Here is a 23,849-nt window from a genome sequence, read left to right as displayed (position 1 = left end):
AGGTTTGTTGTGGTGCCATATTCTTTCCATTTTATATAATGGACATAATGGTGCTCCGTGGGATGTTCAAAGTTTCGGATATTTTTTGTAACACAAACCTGATCTGTACTTCTCCACAACTTTGTCCCTGACCTGTTTGGAGAGCTCCTTGGTCTTCATGGTGCCGCTTGCTTGGTGGTGCCCCTTGCTTCGTGGTGTTGCATACTCTGGAGCCTTTCAGAACAGGTGTATATATACTGAGATCATGTGACAGATCATGTGACACAGATTGCACACAGGTGGACTTTATTGAACTAATTATGTGACTTCTGAAGCTAATTGGTTGCACCAGATCTTATTTAGGGGCTTCATAGCAAGGGGGGGGGGGATACATATGCACGCACCACCAGCCCTTCATGTTTATTAAGTGTAGCTTATTTCTATATTTGAGCAAGCTTGCATTTCTGTTAAGAAGCCTGTGTGTGTTGTATGTTTCCAGGCTGGGGAAGAATGGCTGCTCTCTGGAGATTATCTACACCCTTCTAGAGAAGATGACTTCCTGCCCCTCCATCCAGGAAGTCTATACTGAGTATGTTTTTAGACTTGACAATACCCACTGGGCACAGACGTCAATTCAACGTTCATTCCACATTGGTTAAACGTGATATCATTGAAATGACGTGGAAACAACATTGATTCAACAAGTGTATGCCCAGTGGGTAGAGACTTTGTGTGTTCACAAATAGAACCTCCAGTTAACTGACTGTAGTACTGAGAAGAAATGTGCATACTTTATCAGAAATGAAGAAAAAAAACAAGTATTGGGTAGTATATACCGGTAAACTATGTTTTATCTCTCTTTGCAGTGGAATGAAGGACATCAACGTCCTGTTTTTCCCAAGCTCAGACATATAAGGGTGAGTTTTGTGTTTTAGTGAAGGAAAATAAAATAATGTGCAACTTTCATTTATTTTTTCAGTGTTTGGTGTACCAACAGGCCCATGCAAATCAAGCTAATGTTTCATGTTCTTGTTGAGAGAATGTTGCTTTTGTTTCATTGTTTTATCTATACCACATAGGGAAATCTACTGTACTGTATCAATCAGCCTCTCTCTTATCCATTTTTCTCCCTTTCTATTTGTCTCAAGTTCTAAGAAAAACATTGGACTGACTGTCAGGTATGATATTCTCTGTTTGGTTCTTATAAAGAGCTTTTGAATACCAGGAGTAACATTGCTCTTGTTTCTTCCCTCTCTTTATGTGTCATACAGCCTATTAAACTGCAGTTTGAGTACCGATCAGATGACTAGACTGTCAGTTGTTAGCGAGAAGTCCTGGCCTCACTCCTAGAGTAAGTACAAATGTACCCAGTGTTCTTGAGCAAGTCACATCACACTGTGGGTAAAGGACACGAAATATGTCAAGAGAATCTGACTTTCTGTTTGGTGTTATGTTGTGTCCCCTGCAGTCTGTCAGAAGACGACATCAAGGCCGGTACTCTCAAGGCCCTGACTGACTCTCTACAGAAGCTGAACGTCTCCAAACAGATTGTGTAAGACTGATATTTTATTTGAAGAGTCATGATCTTGTGCCTGCCCCGTATTATGTTTTAAACTAGTTATGCTGCTTAATACGGTTATTGTCTGTGTCTTGACAGTCTGAATGACAGCCACATATCTGTTGATGGGCTGATGATTCTGACCAGTTTCCTGTCTGTATGTCCTGATGTGGTTCAAGTGGACATCAGGTATGTTGTGCATAACACCCTTTATTTTCTTAGATAAGGCCAATATAGACAGCACCCTTGTTGTGTGCGTAAACTGCAACCAGACTAAAACCACCACACTACCCCATCACTTCCTGGTGGCTTCACTATTCAGAGGGTGTCTCCTCTGTCAAGGAGTTTGCTGTAGGCCCAAACCAGACGTTTTAATCATGTAAGAAATTATGATACTACTGTGGTCCCTATTATACATCTTTTTTTAGAATGTTCTGTAAATTCCTTTCAGACCCTTCCCACTGGGCTCAAACGTCAATTCAATGTCTATTACGTTAGTTAAACGTAATTTCATTGAAATGACATAGAAACAACATCGATTCAACCAGTCTGTGCCCTGTGGGTTACCACTCACTGTTGTGCATTTTCCCCATACATCCCCATGACAGGCTGCACGACCCTGTTCTTGTGTCCATGCTTTTTTTCTAGGGGATAGAGAAACACCAGATTTCTAAGAGACTTTGGTGTGTACAATATTGTGGATAATGATAATGATATGGATAATGTTTTCTACTGTAGTTGGTATGACATTGTCTCTGCTTTCCATCCTCTTTTCCCATGGTCCCTGTGTGCAGTCTGACGGGCTGTGCTCTTCGTCTCCCTCACTTGGACCGTCTGTGTGAGAATCTGAGGGACTGCTCTGCTCTGACTATGCTGGAGTAAGTGTTCTCAGGGAGAGGCTTTGGAGTGTGAAATAGCAATAAGGATAATTGTTGGAATGCACATATACAAGGACCTGTTTGTTTTTGTTCATAACCCCCCCACCGTTGTCAGTATTTCCAACAATGCTTTGGAAAACAAAGGTCTGAAGAAGTTGTTGGACCTCTTGCCTCAGCTTAGCAACATACAGGAAATCAAGTGAGAATTTCTATAGCAACTCAAATGTCTTTTCCTTTTCTTCCTTTTTTGTCCGTTTTTCTTTTCTGCTCACACAGGAACATGAGTGAAGTGAATATCAGGTATTCACATCCCATTACTGTCTTATACAGACCAACACTTTTGTAAACAAACAGACATGCTTGAAACCGGCATGGTAGAAAGTGTTTGAATTCATGTCTAGTAATATGTTTGCATTTGTGATGATTATTAACTATAAAATGGTTATATTTATCAGTCATGGGGGGAATAAGAAGCTGTTTCTGAAATTCCTCTCCAGTAAAATGTAATAGAGCAACAGAGTAATAGCAATATACTGTATAATAACACCTCTTTCTGATGATGTTGCTTTCAAAATACCAATTCTATGACTCAGTAAGATGTTGTAGTCCTAATAACCGTTCACTGAATCTCTGTCATTTCAGAATACAATCAACAGGATTGGAACAGTGTAAGAAACTCAGGTAGGACACAGAACGATATGTAACTTTTTGGGCGACCCGACCAAATTCACATAGAAATGTGAGTTATAGATCTGTCATTCTCAATTAGAGCTTTCGGTGGCGCGAATGCATAGTGCAAAAAAGCCACAACATTTACTACTAGAGTTCTGCGTGGTTAAGATAAAATCATGCATCAAATTATCTTGAGTACCTGTGGCGGTCCTGCGGGTGGGTGGTTGGGTGGATGCAACTGTTCTGTGGGGGAGGGGTGGGTGGGAGTAGTGGTCCTGTGGGGGAGCTATTCTACTTTACACTTTTTCTCTTGTAGTTGTTCTGCATCTTATTGAATGTGTGAGTGGGCGGGGCTCGGGCTGAGGGAAATTGGGATGAGGGAGGGGATGGGTGAGGGTGAGGGTAAAGGTCTAGCATCCTGCTCTTTTATTTTTTATTTAAGTTCCTCTGTCAATATAAATAAAATAAAAATGTTTTCACAAAAATTGTACCTATCATTCTCATTGAAAGATCAAGTCTAAGAAGCGGTAGATCTGTTCTATGTGCTCTATTTCTATGCTTCCCGTGTTTAAGATTAGTTTTTGTGCCTTTTACTTTTGGTTTTGTACACCAACTTCAAACAGCTGAAAATACAATATTTTGGGTTATGGAAAATATATTTCAGAGGTTTAGATGGTACAATGATTCTCTACACTATACTTGCTTGTTTTGTCACATAAACTGAAATTAGACAAACTATTAGAGTTTTAGCAACCAGGAACCATAGAGCATCTTTAACTGAATTTATGTCCCATTCACTTAACCCTGAAATATAATCCCAAACATGTTTTTGTTTTAGTCTAACTCACAGTGATATCCATCCCACTGACATGAATAAGCTATGTAGAAGACTGGTACAGTGTCCCAGCCTACTTGAGCTAGAGTGAGTTCTACTGTTACCTCTATCTCTGTCAGTGTTCTGTCTCTGTCTTTCAGGGTTTACTACAGTATCTGGGGCTGTGTTCTCTTCTCTCTTTATTTCTTACCAGGTTATACGTTTTCCTCCTTCCCAATTGTCTGAAAATATTCTGCCTGTTGTCTGTTGTAGTTCTTTTCTCAGCAGTCTTCAAACATAATATTGTGATATTATCAGTTTCTCCCATGGATCCCTGAAAGACGACGCTATTGAAAATCTATTGAAGATCCTGCCTAAGATGAAATCTCTTCAGCTGCTTAAGTAAGAACACTTCACCCTGCTCAGTAATGATAATCTCAGGGTCACAACACTGGTAAAGTTAGAAAGTGAATGATATTAATTTCTCATCATTCTCCTTCGCCTCCCCCCTGCCTCCCACAGTATGAGCCATGTCCAGATGTCTACGGATGGAGCATTGTTATTGGTCAGATCTCTGATAGACTGCCATCGTGTCAGAGCTGTGGAACTCCGGTATGTATGGCTCAGGATGCTCAGGTCACCGCTCATTCACGTGGTTCATAAATTTGGTTTTATATAATATATATATATATATATATATATATATATATATATATATATATATATTAACTGTGTTTACATTAATACCTTAAATATTGATGTGCTTTTAAGGGCACAATGAGAAGCCTTCATCAAGTTTGTCAACATGAATGCAGAACAAGCAACTTGCAGGTGAATGTGTTCTATCTGCTCATGCTGTTCCCACATATAGAAATGCCATATTACATTACATTACAGAAATGAGGTTGTAGGATAATTGACAGTTAAAAAAAAAAAAATTGGTCACATCTTATATTGAGCTCTTTCAAAACTCATGTATGTCTGCCTGTCTGCCTGTCTGCCTGTCTGCCTGTCTCCTCTGCAGACTCTCTGAGTACACACTGAGCAGTGGGGATGTGGAGATACTCTCTGGGATCCTGGAGCAGTGTCCTCATCTGTCTGTCCTGGAGTGAGTGCCTGTGTCCTCTCTCCTCAAACACATCCCTGTACCTCGGTCACACTGCCCACATTTTAGCAAAAAGAACAGTGTTTATAAATGATGATGTAATCACAACTACTGCACTGTATTCACAGAAATACTTTACACTACTAGTGTATATGACTTCCTCAATGATCGAACTGTGTTTTCCCTCGCTGAAAATTAGGGTTACAGTATCTTGGCAGTTTTTCAACACATTGTCTACCAACTTTTCTCGTTATGGATATTAACCCATTCTTTTAAACGGTGAAGTTTATCCAGTAACCTTCTGAGAGACAAGGGAGTGAAGAGATTTGTGGATTCTCTGTCAAGGCTGCGGATTGCTAGCTCAGTGAAGTAAGACTCATTACAATGGCCTATCTTCCTTCAGTCCGTACAGTGAAATCCATTACGGCTAGCGCTGTCTTGTTTCACCAAGATAAACGTCCGTCAATTTACCTCCTCTGGTTAGCCCCTAAACAAACCTTATACAATACTGTTTTATCAGTGGAAGAAGATGCATCTGTTCTATCTTTGTGGGGGTTAGTTGTGCTTTCTTGTACAGCTGTGTTCTGTTTTAATCTGCAGTCTCGATGATAACAGACTCACTCAGATGGGGGCTCTCTACAAACAGACTCACTCAGATGGGGGCTCTCTACATTCTGAACACAGTGATGACCTGTGAAAAAGTGGTTGAAGTGGATGTAAGGTAAAAATCTGTTGAACAATGCCATATTGGCAAAGTTAACATTTACTTGTCTAGAACCCCCATATAGCAGTGTTCCCCAAGTGAGAGCGCGTGGTGAGGAGACAGATTCTCGCCACGCCACCTGGTAGGAGCGACCTGTCAGGTAGGACGCAATCCAAGCGTGGGCCGCGCCGGAGATGCCCAACTCGGAGAGGGTGGAGAGGAGGATCTGATGGTTCACAGTATCGAAGGCAGCCGATAGGTCTAGAAGGATGACAGAGGAGAGAGAGTTAGCTTTAGCAGTGCGGAGGGCCTCCGTGATACAGAGAAGAGCAGTCTCAGTTGAATGACTAGTCTTGAAACTTTACAATTGATGGTGAGATCCTGACTGATTTGGATCAAGAAGGTCATTCTGAGAGAGATAGCGGGAGAGCTGGCCATTGACGGCACGTTCAAGAGTTTTGGAGAGAAAAGAAAGAAGGGATACTGGTCTGTGTTGTTGACATCGGAGGGATCGAGTGTAGGTTTTTCAGAAGGGTGCAACTCTCGCTCTCTTGAAGACAGAAGGGACGTAGCCAGCGGTCAGGGATGAGTTGATGAGCGAGGTGAGGTAAGGGAGAAGGTCTCCGGAAATGGTCTGGAGAAGAGAGGAGGGAATAGGGTCAAGCGGGCAGGTTGTTGGGCGGCGGCCGTCACAAGACGCGAGATTTCATCTGGAGAGAGGGAGAAAGAGGTCAGAGCACAGGGTAGGGCAGTGTGAGCAGAACCAGCGGTGTCGTTTGACTTAGCAAACGAGGATCGGATGTCGTCGACCTTCTTTTCAAAATGGTTGACGAAGTCATCTGCAGAGAGGGAGGGGGGGGAGGGGGAGGAGGATTCAGGAGGGAGGAGAAGGTGGCAAAGAGCTTCCTAGGGTTAGAGGCAGATGCTTGGACTTTAGAGTGGTAGAAAGTGGCTTTAGCAGCAGAGACAGAAGAGGAAAATGTAGAGAGGAGGGAGTGAAAGGATGCCAGGTCCGCAGGGAGGCGAGTTTTCCTCCATTTCCGCTCGGCTGCCCGGAGCCCTGTTCTGTGAGCTCGCAATGAGTCGTCGAGCCACGGAGCAGGAGGGGAGGACCGAGCCGGCCTGGAGGATAGGGGACATAGAGAATCAAGGGATGCAGAAAGGGAGGAGAGGAGGGTTGAGGAGGCAGAATCAGGAGATAGGTTGGAGAAGGTTTGAGCAGAGGGAAGAGATGATAGGATGGAAGAGGAGAGAGTAGCGGGGGAGAGAGAGCGAAGATTGGGACGGCGCGATACCATCCGAGTAGGGGCAGTGTGGGAAGTGTAATTTTATTTGTCTGAAGTTTTTTGAGCACATATTATTTTAAAATATTTTTTGCTGTAGTACATAAAAGATTGTAAAATCACCAGGAAATCAGCTCAAAGTGATTTTAATTTAGGAAATCTGTTCCAAATGATTCCGACACATAAATAGAGAGGCATATGTGATTGTATCCCAATCTAATCAAGGTTTGAAATGATTCTGTTTTTGTCAAATACTATATCTGTTTGGGATGCTGGTACTAAGACTGCACTCAACGAGCTGTATACAGCCATAAGCAAACAGGAAAACGCTCATCCAGAGGGGGCGCTCCTAGTGGCCGGGGACTTTAATGCAGGGAACCTTAAATCCGTTTTACCTAATTTCTACCAGCATGTTAAATGTGCAACCAGAGGGAAAAAAACTCCAGACCACCGTTACTCCACACACAGAGACGCATACAAAGCTCTCCCTCGCCTTCCATTTGGCAAATCTGACCATAACTCTATCCTCCTGATTCCTGCTTACAAGAAAAAACTAAAGCAGGACGCGCTCAATAAGGAAGTGGTCAGATGAAGCAGGTGCTAAGCTACAGGACTGTTTTGCTAGAACAGACTGGAATATGTTCTGTGATTCTTCCGATGGCATTAAGGAGTACACCACATCAGTCACTGGCTTCATCAATAAGTGCATCGATGATGTCATCCTCACAGTGACCGTACATACATACCCCATCCAGAAGCCATGGATTACAGGCAACATCCGCACTGAGCTAAAGGGTAGAGCTGCCGCTTTCAAGAAGCGGGACTTTAACCCGGAGGCTTATAAGAAATCCTGCTATGCCCTCAGACAAACCATCAAACAGGCAAAGCGTCAATACAGGACTAAGATTGAATTGTACTACACCGGCTCCGACGCTCGTCAGATGTGGCAGGGCTTGCAAACTATTATGGACTACAAAGGGAAGCAAAGCCATGAGCTGCCCAGTGACACGAGCCTACCTGGATAAAAGGAACACCGACGTGAGAATACTATTCATCGACTACAGCTCAGAGATCAACACCATAGTGCCATCGAAGCTCATCACTATGCTCAGGACCCTGAGACTAAACACCTCCCTCTGCAACTGAATCGTGGACTGCCTGACTGGCCACCCCCAGGGGGTAAGGGTAGGTAACAACACATCTGCCACTCTGATCCTCAACACGGGGGCCCCTCAGGGGTGCATGCTCAGTCCCCTCCTGTAGTCCCTGTTCACCCATGACTGCATGGCCAAGCACGAGTCCAACACCATCATTAAGTTTGCAGACGACACAACAGTGGTAGGTCTGATCACCGAGAACGATGAGACAGCCTATAGGGAGGAGGTCAGAGACCTGATATTGTGGTGCCAGGATAACAACCTCTCCCTCAATGTGATCAAGACAAAGGTGATGATTGTGGACTACGGGGCTATAGTGGATCAGGTTGAGAGCTTCAAGTTCCTTGGTGTCCACATCACCAGCAAACTATTGTGGTCCAAACACACCAAGACAGTTGTGAAGAGGATACAACAACTCCTATTCCCCCTCAGGAGACTTAAATGATTTGGCATGGGTCCTCAGATCCTCAAAAAGTTCTACAGCTGCATCATCGAGAGCATCCTGACTGGTTGCATCACCGCCTGGTATGGCAACTGCTCGGCCTTCGACCGCAAGGCACTACAGAGGGTAGTGTGAACAGCCCAGTACATCACTGGGGCCAAGCTTCCTGCCATCCAGGACCTCTATACCAGGCGGTGAGGAAGGCCCATCAAATTGTTAGAGACACCAGTCACCCTAGTCATAGACTGTTCTCTCTGCTACCGCACGGCAAGCAGTACTGGAGCGCCAAGTATAGGTGAATACGGACGTAAGAGGTCCACAAGACTCCTGAAGCGCTAATCAAATGGCTACCCGGACTATTCGTATTGTCCGCCCCCCCACCCCCATTTTTACACTGCAGCTACTCTGTTTATTATCCATGCATAGTCACTTTACCTCTACCCACATGTACATATTACCTCAATTACCTCGACTAACCGGTGCCCCCGCACATTGACTCTGTACTGGTACCCCCTGTATATAGCCTCCACATTGACTCTGTACTGGTACCCCCTGTATATAGCCTCCACATTGACTCTGTACTGGTACCCCCTGTATATAGCCTCCACATTGACTCTGTACTGGTACCCCCTGTATATAGCCTCCACATTGACTCTGTACTGGTACCCCCTGTATATAGCCTCCACATTGACTCTGTACTGGTACCCCCTGTATATAGCCTCCACATTGACTCTGTACTGGTACCCCTGTATATAGCCTCCACATTGACTCTGTACTGGTACCCCCTGTATATAGCCTCCACATTGACTCTGTACTGGTACCCCCTGTATATAGCCTCCACATTGACTCTGTACTGGTACCCCCTGTATATAGCCTCCACATTGACTCTGTACTGGTACCCCTGTATATAGCCTCCACATTGACTCTGTACTGGTACTCCCTGTATATAGCCTCCACATTGACTCTGTACTGGTACCCCCTGTATATAGCCTCCACATTGACTCTGTACCGGTACCCCCTGTATATAGCCTCCACATTGACTCTGTACTGGTACCCCCTGTATATAGCCTCCACATTGGCCACGTTCTTGGCCACGTTCTGTTATAATCTCCACCCGGCACAGCCAGAAGAGGACTGGCCACCCCACATATGCTCTCTCTAATTCTCTCTTTCTTTCTCTCTCTCTCGGAGGACCTGAGCCCTAGGACCGTGCCCCAGGACTACCTGACATGATGACTCCTTGCTGTCCCCAGTCCACCTGACTGTGCTGCTGCTCCAGTTTCAACTGTTCTGCCTTATTATTATTCGACCATGCTGGTCATTTATGAACATTTGAACATCTTGGTCATGTTCTGTTATAATCTCTACCCGGCACAGCCAGAAGAGGACTGGCCACCCCACATAGCCTGGTTCCTCTCTAGGTTTCTTCCTAGGTTTTGGCCTTTCTAGGGAGTTTTTCCTAGCCACCGTGCTTTTACACCTGCATTGTTTGCTGTTTGGGGTTTTAGGCTGGGTTTCTGTACAGCACTTTGAGATATCAGCTGATGTACGAAGGGCTATATAAATAAATTTGATTTGATTTGATTTGACATTGACTCTGTACTGGTACCCCCTGTATATAGTCTCCACATTGACTCTGTACTGGTACCCCCTGTATATAGCCTCCACATTGACTCTGTACTGGTACCCCCTGTATATAGCCTCCACATTGACTCTGTACTGCTACCCCCTGTATATAGCCTCCACATTGACTCTGTACTGGTACCCCCTGGTACCCCCTCTGCTCAAACCTTCTCCAACCTATCTCCTGATTCTGCCTCCTCAACCCTCCTCTCCTCCCTTTCTGCATCCTTTGACTCTCTATGTCCCCTATCCTCCAGGCCGGCTCGGTCCTCCCTCCCGCTCCGTGGCTCGACGACTCATTGCGAGCTCACAGAACAGGGCTCCCGGGCAGCCGGCGGAAATGGAGAAAACTCTGCCTCCCTGCGGACCTGACATCCTTTCACTCCCTCCTCTCTACATTTTCCTCTTCTCTCTCTGCTGCTAAAGCCACTTTCTACCACTCTAAATTCCAAGCATCTGCCTCTAACCCTAGGAAGCTCTTTGCAACCTTCTCCTCCCTCCTGAATCCTCCTCCCCCTCCCCCTCCTCCCTCTCTGCAGATGACTTCGTCAACCATTTTGAAAAGAAGGTCGACGACATCCGATCCTCGTTTGCTAAGTCAAACGACACCGCTGGTTCTGCTCACACTGCCCTACCCTGTGCTCTGACCTCTTTCTCCCCTCTCTCTCCAGATGAAATCTCGCGTCTTGTGACGGCCGGCCGCCCTACAACCTGCCCGCTTGACCCTATCCCCTCCTCTCTTCTCCAGACCATTTCCGGAGACCTCCTCCCTTACCTCACCTCGCTCATCAACTCATCCCTGACCGCTGGCTACGTCCCTTCCGTCTTCAAGAGAGCGAGAGTTGCACCCCTTCTGAAAAACCACCTACACTCGATCCCTCCGATGTCAACAACTACAGACCAGTATCCCTTCTTTCTTTTCTCTCCAAAACTCTTGAACGTGCCGTCCTTGGCCAGCTCTCCCGCTATCTCTCTCAGAATGACCTTCTTGATCCAAATCAGTCAGGTTTCAAGACTAGTCATTCAACTGAGACTGCTCTTCTCTGTATCACGGAGGCGCTCCGCACTGCTAAAGCTAACTCTCTCTCTCTGCTCTCATCCTTCTAGACCTATCGGCTGCCTTCGATACTGTGAACCATCAGATCCTCCTCTCCACCCTCTCCGAGTTGGGCATCTCCCGGCGCGGCCCACGCTTGATTGCGTCCTACCTGACAGGTCGCTCCTACCAGGTGGCGTGGCGAGAATCCGTCTCCACACCACGTGCTCTCACCACTGGTGTCCCCCAGGGCTCTGTTCTAGGCCCTCTCCTATTCTCGCTATACACCAAGTCACTTGGCTCTGTCATAACCTCACATGGTCTCTCCTATCATTGCTATGCAGACGACACACAATTAATCTTCTCCTTTCCCCTTCTGATGACCAGGTGGCGAATCGCATCTCTGCATGTCTGGCAGACATATCCGTGTGGATGACGGATCACCACCTCAAGCTGAACCTCGGCAAGACGGAGCTGCTCTTCCTCCCGGGAAGGACTGCCCGTTCCATGATCTCGCCATCACGGTTGACAACTCCATTGTGTCCTCCTCCCAGAGCGCTAAGAACCTTGGCGTGATCCTGGACAACACCCTGTCGTTCTCAACTAACATCAAGGCGGTGGCCCGTTCCTGTAGGTTCATGCTCTACAACATCCGCAGAGTACGACCCTGCCTCACACAGGAAGCGGCGCAGGTCCTAATCCAGGCACTTGTCATCTCCCGTCTGGATTACTGCAACTCGCTGTTGGCTGGGCTCCCTGCCTGTGCCATTAAACCCCTACAACTCATCCAGAACGCCGCAGCCCGTCTGGTGTTCAACCTTCCCAAGTTCTCTCACGTCACCCCGCTCCTCCGCTCCCTCCACTGGCTTCCAGTTGAAGCTCGCATCCGCTACAAGACCATGGTGCTTGCCTACGGGCTGTGAGGGAACGGCACCTCAGTACCTCCAGGCTCTGATCAGGCCCTACACCCAAACAAGGGCACTGCGTTCATCCACCTCTGGCCTGCTCGCCTCCCTACCACTGAGGAAGTACAGTTCCCGCTCAGCCCAGTCAAAACTGTTCGCTGCTCTGGCCCCCCAATGGTGGAACAAACTCCCTCACGACGCCAGGACAGCGGAGTCAATCACCACCTTCCGGAGACACCTGAAACCCCACCTCTTTAAGGAATACCTAGGATAGGATAAAGTAATCCCTCTCACCCCCTCCCCTGAAAAGATTTAGATGCACTACTGTTCCACTGGAGGTCATAAGGTGAATGCACCAATTTGTAAGTCGCTCTGGATAAGAGCGTCTGCTAAATGACTTAAATGTAAATGTAAATATAGCCTCCACATTGACTCTGTACTGGTACCCCCTGTATATAGCCTCCACATTGACTCTGTACTGCTACCCCCTGTATATAGCCTCCACATTGACTCTGTACTGGTACCCCTGTATATGGCCCCCACATTGACTCTGTACTGGTACCCCTGTATATAGCCTCCACATTGACTCTGTACTGGTACCCCCTGTATATAGCCTCCACATTGACTCTGTACTGCTACCCCCTGTATATAGCCTCCACATTGACTCTGTACTGGTACCCCCTGTATATAGCCTCCACATTGACTCTGTACTGGTACCCCCTGTATATAGCCTCCACATTGACTCTGTACTGGTACCCCTGTATATAGCCTCCACATTGACTCTGTACTGGTACCCCCTGTATATAGCCTCCACATTGACTCTGTACTGGTACCCCCTGTATATAGCCTCCACATTGACTCTGTACTGGTACCCCCTGTATATAGCCTCCACATTGACTCTGTACTGGTACCCCTGTATATAGCCTCCACATTGACTCTGTACTGGTACCCCCTGTATATAGTCTCCACATTGACTCTGTACCGGTACCCCCTGTATATAGCCTCCACATTGACTCTGTACTGGTACCCCTGTATATAGCCTCCACATTGACTCTGTACTGGTACCCCTGTATATAGCCTCCACATTGACTCTGTACTGGTACCCCCTGTATATAGCCTCCACATTGACTCTGTACTGGTACCCCTGTATATAGCCTCCACATTGACTCTGTACTGGTACCCCCTGTATATAGCCTCCACATTGACTCTGTACTGGTACCCCCTGTATATAGCCTCCACATTGACTCTGTACTGGTACCCCTGTATATAGCCTCCACATTGACTCTGTACTGGTACCCCTGTATATAGCCTCCATATTGACTCTGTACTGGTACCCCCTGTATATAGCCTCCATATTGACTCTGTACTGGTACCCCCTGTATATAGCCTCCACATTGACTCTGTACTGGTACCCCCTGTATATAGCCTCCACATTGACTCTGTACTGGTACCCCCTGTATATAGCCTCCACATTGACTCTGTACTGGTACCCCCTGTATATAGCCTCCATATTGACTCTGTACTGGTACCCCCTGTATATAGCCTCCACATTGACTCTGTACTGGTACCCCCTGTATATAGCCTCCACATTGACTCTGTACTGGTACCCCCTGTATATAGCCTCCATATTGACTCTGTACTGGTACCCCCTGTATATAGCCTCCATATTGACTCTGTACTGGTACCCCCTGTATATAGCCTCCTGTACATTGACTCTGTGACTCTGGTACCCCCTGTATATAGCCTCCACATTGACTCTGTACTGGTACCCCCTGTATATAGCCTCCACATTGACTCTGTACTGGTACCCCTGTATATAGCCTCCACATTGACTCTGTACTGGTACCCCCTGTATATAGCCTCCACATTGACTCTGTACTGGTACCCCTGTATATAGCCTCCACATTGACTCTGTACTGGTACCCCCTGTATATAGCCTCCACATTGACTCTGTACTGGTACCCCCTGTATATAGCCTCCACATTGACTCTGTACTGGTACCCCCTGTATATAGCCTCCACATTGACTCTGTACTGGTACCCCCTGTATATAGCCTCGCTACTGTTATTTTATTGTTGCTCCTTATTTATTTGTTATTTGATTTGTTTAATTTTCACTTCAGTTTATTTGAGTAAATACTTTTTCTTCTTAAAACTGCAATGTTGGTTAAGGGCTTAAGTAAGCATTTCACTGTAAGGTGAATTCTGAACATCTGTTGCGTTCGGCGCATGTGACAAATACAATTTGATTTGATTTTGATTCTTGCCGTCAATTTGTACAAAGTATTTATTACTATGTTCCGGCTCCCCGACCATCCGCTCAAGGAAAAATCGTCCAACAGCTGAATGTAACTGGGGACCCCCGCCATATAGTTTGTGTTGTAAGTCTGTGTATTGTTTTGTCTGTCTGTAGTTTGGGAACTGAGAAGAGGTCGCTCATCCGCTTTGAACTGGACAGTGACTGTGGCAAAACTCTGAGGTAAGACAACAAAAAGGCTACTTTCTGCTCATCAATTGAAGTAACAACACAAATACCATACTGTGAACTCATTTAGCTAGGCAAACAGGAAGCATTGTTTATTTTGTTCTCGGAAAAATAACATATCGAAACTGGAAGGATTGCCAGTATAAATGATATCAGACCTCTTCCATAACTCATAGACATGACATCTATCTCCCCACAGCTTCAGTCTCTCACCTTCTTTTTCTGCTTCATGTTCCCTGGATCCTTCAGTCTGAGAGTGTCATTTTGGGGCTGACCATCTGCAGAAACTAGCAGAGATTCTGAAGAGCTGTGCTGCTCAGTTGGTCAAACTGAGGTGAGAATGGGACTGGGAAAACTGCCTGACCTTTGAGATAATGAACCTGAAACTCATCAAATTTGAAAAAGTTAAAATAACACCACTGAATTTGAAAGAATCACAGAAGTACAGCATGATTGGCAGTAGAAGGATGATAATACACTGAACAAAGATATAAATGCAACATGCAACAATTTCAACTATTTTATTGAGTTTATAAGGAAATCAGTCAATTGAAATCAATGAATTTAGGCCATAATCTATGGATTTGACATGTCTGGGCAGGGGTGTAGCCATGGGTGGGCAAGGGAAGGTATAGGCCCACCAACTGGGGAGCTAGGCCCAGTCAATCAGAATGACTGTTTTCATACAAAAGGGCTATATTACAGACATAAATATTCCTCAGCCCCCTCTCCCCTCAGACGATCCCGCAGGTGAAGAAACCGGATGTGGAGGTCCTGGGCCGGTGTGGTTACACCTGGTCTGCGGTTGTGAGACCAAATTCTCTAAAACTAAGTTGGAAGCGGCTTATGGTAGAGAAATGGACATTCAATTCTCTGGTAGGCATTCCTGTAGTCAGCATGCCCATTGCATGCTCCCTCAACTTCAGACATCTGTGGCATTGTGTTGTGTGACAAAACTGCACATGTTAGAATGGCTTTTTATTGTCCCCAGCACAAGGTGCACCTGTGTGGTGATCATGCTGTTTAATCTGCTTCTTGATATGCCACATCTGTTAGGTGGATGGATTATCTTGGCAAAGGAGAAATGCTCACTAACAGGGATGTAAAAATAATGTGCAAAGAATATGAGAGAAATAAGCTTTTTGTGTGTATGGAACATTTCTGGTATCTTTTATTTCAGCTCATGAAACATGGGACCAACACTTTATAGTATTTTTTCCTCTATGATTCTGGGGAACACTGTTTTCTCTTGTGTATGTAGGTTATCCTGTAACACCATGCAGAGAGAAGGCCTTTTGGCTCTACAGAACAGCCTGACTGCCCTGTCCTCATTACACACCCTGAAGTGAGCACGCACGCACGCACTCACGCAAGCACACACACACACACACAGACACACACAGACACACATATACACACATACACTGGTGATTGACTCTGCAAGTTATTGGAAGTGAAATTACTGACTTTTTCCCTTCAGTATAAGAAACAACGGACTGAATGTTCAGGTGATTGAAGACTTGGTGAAGCAGCTGAGGTGTGGTCATGTCCAACACTATATCAGGTGAGGAGGATATGGGAATAGCATTTGTGTGTGGGATCTCTTGTGTGAGTGTGTATGATTCAGGTTAACAGGCTGTGTGTATTTCCCATCAGTATTGAGGAGACGTGGATCACAGCAGAAGCAGCTGTTAACCTGGTCTCCTGCTGCTTGAACCTGAACCACAACATACACACCATCAGGTGAGAATTCATGTTGGCATTGGGGTAATATTTAGAAGTATAGTAAAATAGAACATGATATTCATAATGTATGTGTGAACTTATTTTGCAGGGTAAACCACACCACTGTACACATTACTTTGGAAAAACGCACAAATCACACTCCTACCAGGTAAAGCTAAAATACATTTTCGTTGTCTATTTGCAAAATATTTTTAGATGTGAAGATAAAGATAACAGCTCTTTCTGTTTTAACTGAGCTGGCTTCATTTGTGTTTCAGTGGTGATTCTGCAGACACGGCTAGCTCTTTGTCTACCGTGACCATCAGGTGAAAGCAGAGTCCTCTGTTATTCCTACATCAACAGGAATGTGTGTAAGATGGCTCACAATTGGTTACTGCATATTCTCCCTGTTGTATGTTCCTGCCTCTTGTGTTTCAGCCTAGTAGACTGTGCAGTACAAGGGCACCACCTAGTGTCTCTGCAGACTGTGCAGTACAAGGGCACCACCTAGTGTCTCTGCAGACTGTGCTCCAGAGATGCCCTCTTTGCTGCAGGACCTAGAGTAAGTATCTGCGAGAAGGGACCTGGGAATACTTTGGAAGTGGTTAAAGTGTTTGTAATGTCTCATTTAATTTAGTTTTATTAAGTTATACCTATTTCTTATTTTCCTCTAGTTTGCCACACAACAGCATTGGTAGAGTGGGAGCAGAGTTGCTCTGCTCTGTCCTACCATCCTTAGTTAGTCTGAGGAAACTCTGGTGAGGCTTATGTTGTTGTGAATTTGGGGGTTGGAAGAGCTTTACATGGGTTTTGTAGGCCAAAGATGAATATCTTAGGCTGCACATGAAAAATATAAACATGTTTATATTTTTCTGTAGTCTTGAGTCAAAGGAAACATCTGAAGATGTGGTATTGCTCCTTGCCGAGGGGTTGTTGCAGGCTAAAAGCATTGAGAGCTTCAAGTAAGTGATTGTCAATTCTCTCTATTCCTACTTATGTTTCATTTCTGGCCCTGACTCTGACCTTTCACCACTCCCTCCCCCTTAGTTCTTCTGGTGATGTGATCAGTGACAGAGGAGCTGTAGATCTGACCAGAACACTCCAGAACCTACCTAATATCAGAACAATCAAGTAATAACTGACACGCTTTGTTTCTCTACATACCACCCCTACCTGTATTCCCCCACCTGGCCAGTGACACAACAATACTTATGCGGATCCCTCTGTCCCCCAGTCTGTCCCTGTGCTCTGGTTGGACAGCTGAAGGAGCATTGGACCTGGTCAAAGGGCTTGGACAGTGTCTCTCTCTGGAGGGGATCAGGTAAAAAACTTTCGCTCTTGAGATTCCCTCACCAACTCTGACCTCCCACTGCAGCACAGCATGACCACCATGACTGACAGCTATTCCTATGATATACTGTGTGTCCTGGGGTAAGGGTATGAGCTAAATACCTGTATCCTGTCCACAGCCTTGACTCTGCACAGCTGGATCAAGAGAGCACAGCCTCCTTGGCACAGGGACTATGACCTTCTTGAAGAGGCTAAAGTGAGTAGAGCTTCCTGATAGAGAATGTAGTGGGCTTTGCCATGCCTGGGACAAATGTGGTGTAGAGTTATCTTTGCCAATGATTTGTGATCTGTCCGTAGTCTGAATAAGTATGTAACCATGGTGACTGGATCCCCAGGGGAGGGGACCACACTGGTCCTACTGGCCTCTCTGGAGGGGCTCAGAGCAATGGAGGAGATTGAGTGAGTAGAATAATGATAACACGCATGTCAAGTAGTATCTGACTTCTGCATGAACTAGCCATCACTTCTGATGTGGTATTGTCCATGTGTGTCTGGCCTGCAGGTTGGAGGGGATGAGGATGTCAGATAAAGGAGTGGAGGAGCTTATCAAACACCTGCCCACATGGACAGGCCTGAGGAAGATCAGGTAGGCTCCAGGGATTTTTGAACTGGAGGAATGGCTAGGGAACAGACTTGGACAAAAAAATAGTCAACATAATTGAATGTGTCAAATTAAGCTAAGACATGCATCAGCAATCTGTCAAATGATCCAATGTTAGAACCTGTCAAAGTACCAGGTAATATTCCAATGGGCTTCCTGGGTACAACTTTGGTGTGTTTAGGATTAAGGCAGACATTTTAAATTTGTCATCATGAAAGAGGTACAGTGTATTCGGAAAGTATTCAGACCCCTTGACTTTTTTCACATTTTGTTACGTTACAGCCTTATTCTAATATGAATTCATTTTTGCCCCCCTCGTCAATCTACACAAAATACCCCATAATGACAAAGCAATGTCACATTTACATAAGTATTCAGACCCTTTACTCAGTACTTTGTTGAAGCACCTTTGGAAGCTATTACAGCCTAGAGTTTTCTTGGGTATGACGCTACAAGCTTGGAACACCTGTATTTGGAGTGTTTCTCCCATTCTACTCTGCAGATCCTCTCAAACTCTGTCAGATTTGATAGGGAGCGTCGCTGCACAACTATTATTCTACATTTGCACACACTATACATAGATTTTTATGTTGTGTTATTGACTTGACGTTTGTTTATGTGTAACTCTGTTATTGTTTTTGTCGCACTGCCTTGCTTTATCTTGGCCAGGTCGTAGTTGTAAATGAAAACTTGTTCTCAACTGGCTGACCTGGTTGGTGAAATAAAAAAAATACAATTTTTAAATGTTCAGGTCTCTCCAGAGATGTTCGATCCGGTTCAAGTCCAAGCTCTGTCTGGGCCACTCAAGGACGTTCAGAGACTTGTCCTGAAGCCACTCCTGCATTGTCTTGGCTGTGTGCTTAGGGTCGTTGTCCAGTCTGAGGTCCTGAGCGCTCTGGAGCAGGTTTTCATCAAGGATCTCTCTGTACTTTGCTCCATTCATCTTTCCCTCGATCCTGACTAGTCCCCACAGCTTGATGCTGCCACCACCATGCTTCACCATAGGGATGGTGCCAAGTTTCTCCAGACGTGACCCTTGTCATTCAGGCCAGAGAATCTTGTTTCTTATGGTGAGAGTCCTTTAGGTGCCTTTTGGCCTACTCTAAGCGGGCTGTCATGTGCCTTTTACTGAGGAGTGGCTTCCGTCTGGCCACTCTACCATAAAGGCCTGCTTGGTGGAGTGCTGCAGAGATGATTGTCCTTCTGGAAGGTTCTCCCATCTCAACAGAGGAACTCTGGAGCTCTGTCAGAGTGACCATCGGGTTCTTGGTCACCTCCCTGACCAAGGCCCTTCTCCACCGATTGCTCAGTTTGGCCGGGCGACCAGCTCGGTTCCAAACTTTTTTCATTTGAGAATGATGGATGCCACTGTGTTCTTGGGGACCTTCAATGCTGCAAAAATGTTTTGGTATACTTCCCCAGATCTGTGCCTCGACACAAGCTCCTGTCTCAGAGCTCTACGGACAATTCTTTTGAACTCTTGGTTTTTGCTCTGACATGCACTGTCAACTGTGGGACCTTATATAGACAAGTGTGTGACTTTCTAAATCATGTCCAATCAATTGAATTCACCACAGATGGACTCTAATCAAGTTGTAGAAACATCTCAAGGATGATCAATGGGAACAGGATGCACCTGAGCTCAAGTTCAAGTCGCATAGAAAAGAGTCTGAATACTTGTGTAAATAAGGTATTTCTGTTCATAATTTGTATTAAATTTGCTAAAATGTATAAAAAAACTATTTTTGATTTGTCAGTATTGTGTGTGGATTGATGAGGGAAAAAATGATTTAATCCAATTTAGAATAAGGCTGTAACGTAACATATGTAACAATAAGTCAAGGGGTCTGAATACTTTCCGAAAGCACTGTATAGAGAGGGTTCAAAGTGCTGATTGGTTTGTAAAGACACCTTTATTATATTGTCCTCACAAAGTTCAGCTTATTCTACTTCCTGAACTGGTTCAGAGGAAACATACTGATGAAACATACTGATATCATGAGCTATGATATGAAGTGAACCTGTTTCTCTCTCAATCATTAGAAGAGGAGAGTGTTGACCCAGATTTCTGTGTAAAACACAGACTGGGACATCATTTAACTTCTTTATCTTTGTGTGTCAGCCTGTCAGATAACTATATTGGTGACCAAGCAGGAGAGAGGCTGATCCAGACCCTGGGTAAGACTGAGATGTCTTATTTGAGATAATATTTGAAGAGGTAGGGTTTCAGACATTTTCGGAAGACGGGCAGGGATTCTCCTGTAGGGGTGGAATGGCCAAGAGACCAGAGGTGGCTTGGAAAAGTAGCTGGAAAATGTTTAGTTGATTTCTGTCAATCGTATTAATGTACTTATGCTGACTATCAATCAGCAATTGGGTACTATCTTTGTGTACAATGCTAGTAATACTCCTTTCCTCTCCCTGTTTGACCAGACTGTGGAGGAATAGTATCTCTGCCAGTGATGCCCAGAGGGAGAAGAGGTTCAACTTCTTCTCCACATAGCCTATCTACTATCTACTCATTCAGCAGAACAGTCAACTTGCACTTTTATTTTTATAATATTTTATGCACTTAGAGACCACATTTCCTTAAAATTACAGCAGGTCATCAAATCAAACAATAAAATGATCCTTGTAGGGGGGGCAGTGAACCTTTATTCCAACCCTGGGAACTGGTCTCTATCTCTCTTTCTTCCTCTTCCTGGAAAGGTCTGTATGTTGTCTCTATCCACTCTCATATTTATTTCTGCATTGATTTTGAGTCTGGGATTCATTGATTGCTTAAGGTTTGCAGAATGATTTATTTTTCACATCTGACTAAAAGGGTCGGTGAGACCAAGTCAATTTGTACTCTTGAACTGCTGGATTCTAATTCTGTCATTGCTCATGTTTCAAATCAAAGTTTATTTGTCACGTGCGCCGAATAAAACAGGTGTAAACCTTACAGTGAAATGCTGACTTACAGGCTCTAACCAATGGTGCATTTTATCTGCTAATTTATTCCTTACACTTGTTGTGTTTTGTTTTGTGTGGCATATTTCTTGTTTACTTGTTTTTGTAATGTCCATTTTGATGTTTTATTATGACATGCACTGGTCTAATAAAGTGGGAGACGAGTCTTCTTCATATTCTATGCTATGTAAATAGGGATTTTCTTTATCTGAACTTACCTCTAGATGGCAATACAATTTCACAATATAAGGTTCTATTCTGAATCAAGAAAAAATAACCTCCAGTCATCTCAATTTGAAATGTTTACACAATTAATATTTGTTTTTGTCTTCTTTATTTGACAAAATAACCAATACTCACTGATGTAAATGATGAGCTGTTTGACTATATTGTACCTTGTAAATTGAGTGTTTTGGCAAATGAGACAGCAGTGCACCAGATTCAATCAAACACTGGGGTATATTCTCCCACCACCCCAACAAAAAGTTGAGTGACCTTCAACTATGTCATGTGATGTAATATACTGTACTTCTGTGTCAAACATATTGGCACTGAGATGTACAGAATTTGTCCCTATTTGAGTGATACCTGATTACACAAAAAGCCTATATGTTAAGAAAATATGTAGCTTAGTCTATGTATTACCAAACCAGAGCATTTATATTTTCATTTTGCTGAAGGCAATTATCCCAGAATAGAGCGCGTGTGATTCGGGCGGAGTTCAGAGCAATGCGCGACTACTAGTATCGCTCCTCTACACCACTCGGCTAGAGACTGTCACAGCGCAGAATGACCTGCCCCCGTGGCGAACTACAACAATTTGTTTTCCCCTGATGATATTTTTTGACATCATGAAAATAACTTCAATTTGTGCATAGGGAGAAAAGTGTTTGAGCTATCAAGAAATAAGGAATCTTCAGAGAAGAGAAGTGGGTAGAGTAGTACTTAAATCACGTTTACTAAGGTAAGTGAATATTGGGGCTCTTGGGCAGTGTATTTTTGTCATATGCTATTAACGGTATGCATATTATGTCTGGAAATATGTACATTAAGTAAATTAATGACTCTGAAATTAAAATGCAAGGTGTTCAAAGGTGTGCTGCAAATTCAAATATTACCAGTGAATTTGGGATATTGATATATTGTAATTCTCAATGTACTACTTCTGAAACTGTAAACTGATGTAAATATTTAGGCTTGCACACAGGATATGTCAGAGGTTATTGTGAACATAGTGTTTGTGTCACATACAGATCTACAGAAAACCCTCACAAAGCTCAAGCTGTCAAGCACAAGAGTAAACAGAGACAGTTGTCACTAGCTCTAAAGCAGAAATGTCACAGTCTTCTCAGAGACCCATGTCTTTACTTCTCTGGTTCTCTCCTGTCTATTAAAATGGGGACGTAGCTTATCTCTGTTGGTCTCTTGCTCTCTGCATTGCTCCATCTCTCTCTGGATATTTTGGTTGTTAAAATATATTCTGAAATCTATACAATTTCTATTGTACGCCACCATCAAAGGTGGAGAAACTCTGTTCCCTTCTCACCCACTCTCATAAGTATTCTCCAGTGACATTTGCGCTCTCACAGTAGAGCAGATGATGCAGTCAGCCTGGTCCTTAAGCACTGAGATTAGTGAAGATGGGAATTCAATTTACATCATGGGTTGAAAATGGTCTTGATAGATAATAATCTTGATAAATAGCAATCTATGCATATTTCTCACAGTTTATGTGTTGATTTAGCCTGGACCATTTGCACATGTAGCATTATTACTGGCACAAGAGCCAATTGAATATTTTTACCATCTGAATGAATGGTCTGAGAAAAGGTTGCCCAAGGGGCATCTGGGGGGGGACTTTAGGTTTGCAGACAACCAGCCTTGTATTTACCTGTGGGGAGGCCACTTCCTCTGCCACACAGACAGGAAGACAACATGACACTGAGGGTGGTGACCTGGGTCTGTAACTCACAGATCGCCAGTCTTTAAGGTTGCCTACTGTATTCAACTCAGTTTTCGGTAAAGTATCAAAGTTCCTATTTGAACTTCAATACACAAACAGTATGTGGCATTGTCTTTTGACATTCCAATCACTGACAGTTCTAGGCTTCCTTAAAATTGCAGTGTCTGCCTCTCCTCTGTAGCCACTTACTTATATCCCATAGCGATGTTTCCATTATATTTTCCCCCTACATGTTTCCCCAGCATCCATTTAAAAGCGAGACACGCTTTGGCTCAATAACTGGAAGTCTATGGGAACAGCTAGCATGTCATTGTATTAATGCTAGTAGCAATGCAGCCCCCTCCCAACCCGTTACCGTTACCACCAATACTGAAAAAATTCCTAGGGAAAACACTACATAGTATTGCCCCATTCCCCTATTCCCCACAAATATGCTTATTGTATCCTGGGAAAATTCCTAGGGAAAACACTGCATAGTATTGCCCCATTCCCCTATTCCCCACAAATATGCTTATTGTACCCTGGGAAAATTCCTAGGGAAAACACTGCATAGTATTGCCCCATTCCCCTATTCCCCACAAATATGCTTATTGTATCCTGGGAAAATTCCTAGGGAAAA

General features: G+C 44.4%; 2 protein-coding genes across 7 annotated transcripts in view; both read left to right on the top strand.

The window, feature by feature from the left end:
- Positions 1 to 478: 478 nt before the first annotated feature.
- On the top strand, positions 479 to 21,448 carry LOC115108902 (protein NLRC5-like). 6 transcript variants are annotated; one of them, XM_065009732.1, is made up of 22 exons: positions 4,672 to 4,732; positions 4,926 to 5,009; positions 5,292 to 5,375; positions 5,607 to 5,727; positions 14,568 to 14,633; positions 14,889 to 14,973; positions 15,378 to 15,515; positions 15,901 to 15,984; positions 16,120 to 16,203; positions 16,296 to 16,382; positions 16,474 to 16,533; positions 16,643 to 16,690; positions 16,803 to 16,926; positions 17,039 to 17,122; positions 17,243 to 17,326; positions 17,412 to 17,495; positions 17,599 to 17,685; positions 17,834 to 17,910; positions 18,012 to 18,113; positions 18,217 to 18,300; positions 20,438 to 20,493; positions 20,749 to 21,448. In XM_065009732.1, the coding sequence occupies exons 8-13, from the start codon at positions 15,917 to 15,919 to the stop codon at positions 16,873 to 16,875; spliced, it is 420 nt and encodes a 139-aa protein (XP_064865804.1). In that variant the 5' UTR covers positions 4,672 to 4,732; positions 4,926 to 5,009; positions 5,292 to 5,375; positions 5,607 to 5,727; positions 14,568 to 14,633; positions 14,889 to 14,973; positions 15,378 to 15,515; positions 15,901 to 15,916; the 3' UTR covers positions 16,876 to 16,926; positions 17,039 to 17,122; positions 17,243 to 17,326; positions 17,412 to 17,495; positions 17,599 to 17,685; positions 17,834 to 17,910; positions 18,012 to 18,113; positions 18,217 to 18,300; positions 20,438 to 20,493; positions 20,749 to 21,448. The 6 variants fall into 6 exon arrangements, with proteins under 6 accessions (XP_064865802.1, XP_064865801.1, XP_064865803.1 ...); XM_065009733.1 differs by lacking the exon at positions 15,378 to 15,515 and having other exon boundaries at positions 18,050 to 18,113; XM_029633465.2 differs by lacking the exon at positions 15,378 to 15,515.
- A 601-nt stretch (positions 21,449 to 22,049) lies between these two features.
- The window catches only part of LOC115109359 (copine-2-like), a 37,923-nt gene continuing 36,123 nt past the window's right edge, over positions 22,050 to 23,849 (top strand). The window contains exon 1 of the mRNA XM_029634168.2: positions 22,050 to 22,231. The gene's annotated coding sequence lies outside the window, so the exon portion shown is untranslated. The remainder of the gene's footprint in view (positions 22,232 to 23,849) is intronic.

Source organism: Oncorhynchus nerka, linkage group LG25 (genome assembly GCF_034236695.1).
Source record: "Oncorhynchus nerka isolate Pitt River linkage group LG25, Oner_Uvic_2.0, whole genome shotgun sequence".
NCBI lineage: Eukaryota > Metazoa > Chordata > Actinopteri > Salmoniformes > Salmonidae > Oncorhynchus > Oncorhynchus nerka.
This window is presented reverse-complemented; position numbering and strand designations above follow the sequence as displayed.

What these genes read in the sequence shown, in the direction of transcription:
- LOC115108902 (XM_065009730.1), top strand. Translation starts at nt 1,671, where the DNA reads ATGATTCTGACCAGTTTCCTGTCTGTATGTCCTGATGTGGTTCAAGTG. An exon ending in ATGAGTGAAGTGAATATCAG is followed by an intron (nt 2,716 to 3,057) that starts GTATTCACATCC and finishes CTGTCATTTCAG; the next exon opens with AATACAATCAACAGGATTGG. An exon ending in CCCAGCCTACTTGAGCTAGA is followed by an intron (nt 4,010 to 4,219) that starts GTGAGTTCTACT and finishes TGATATTATCAG; the next exon opens with TTTCTCCCATGGATCCCTGA.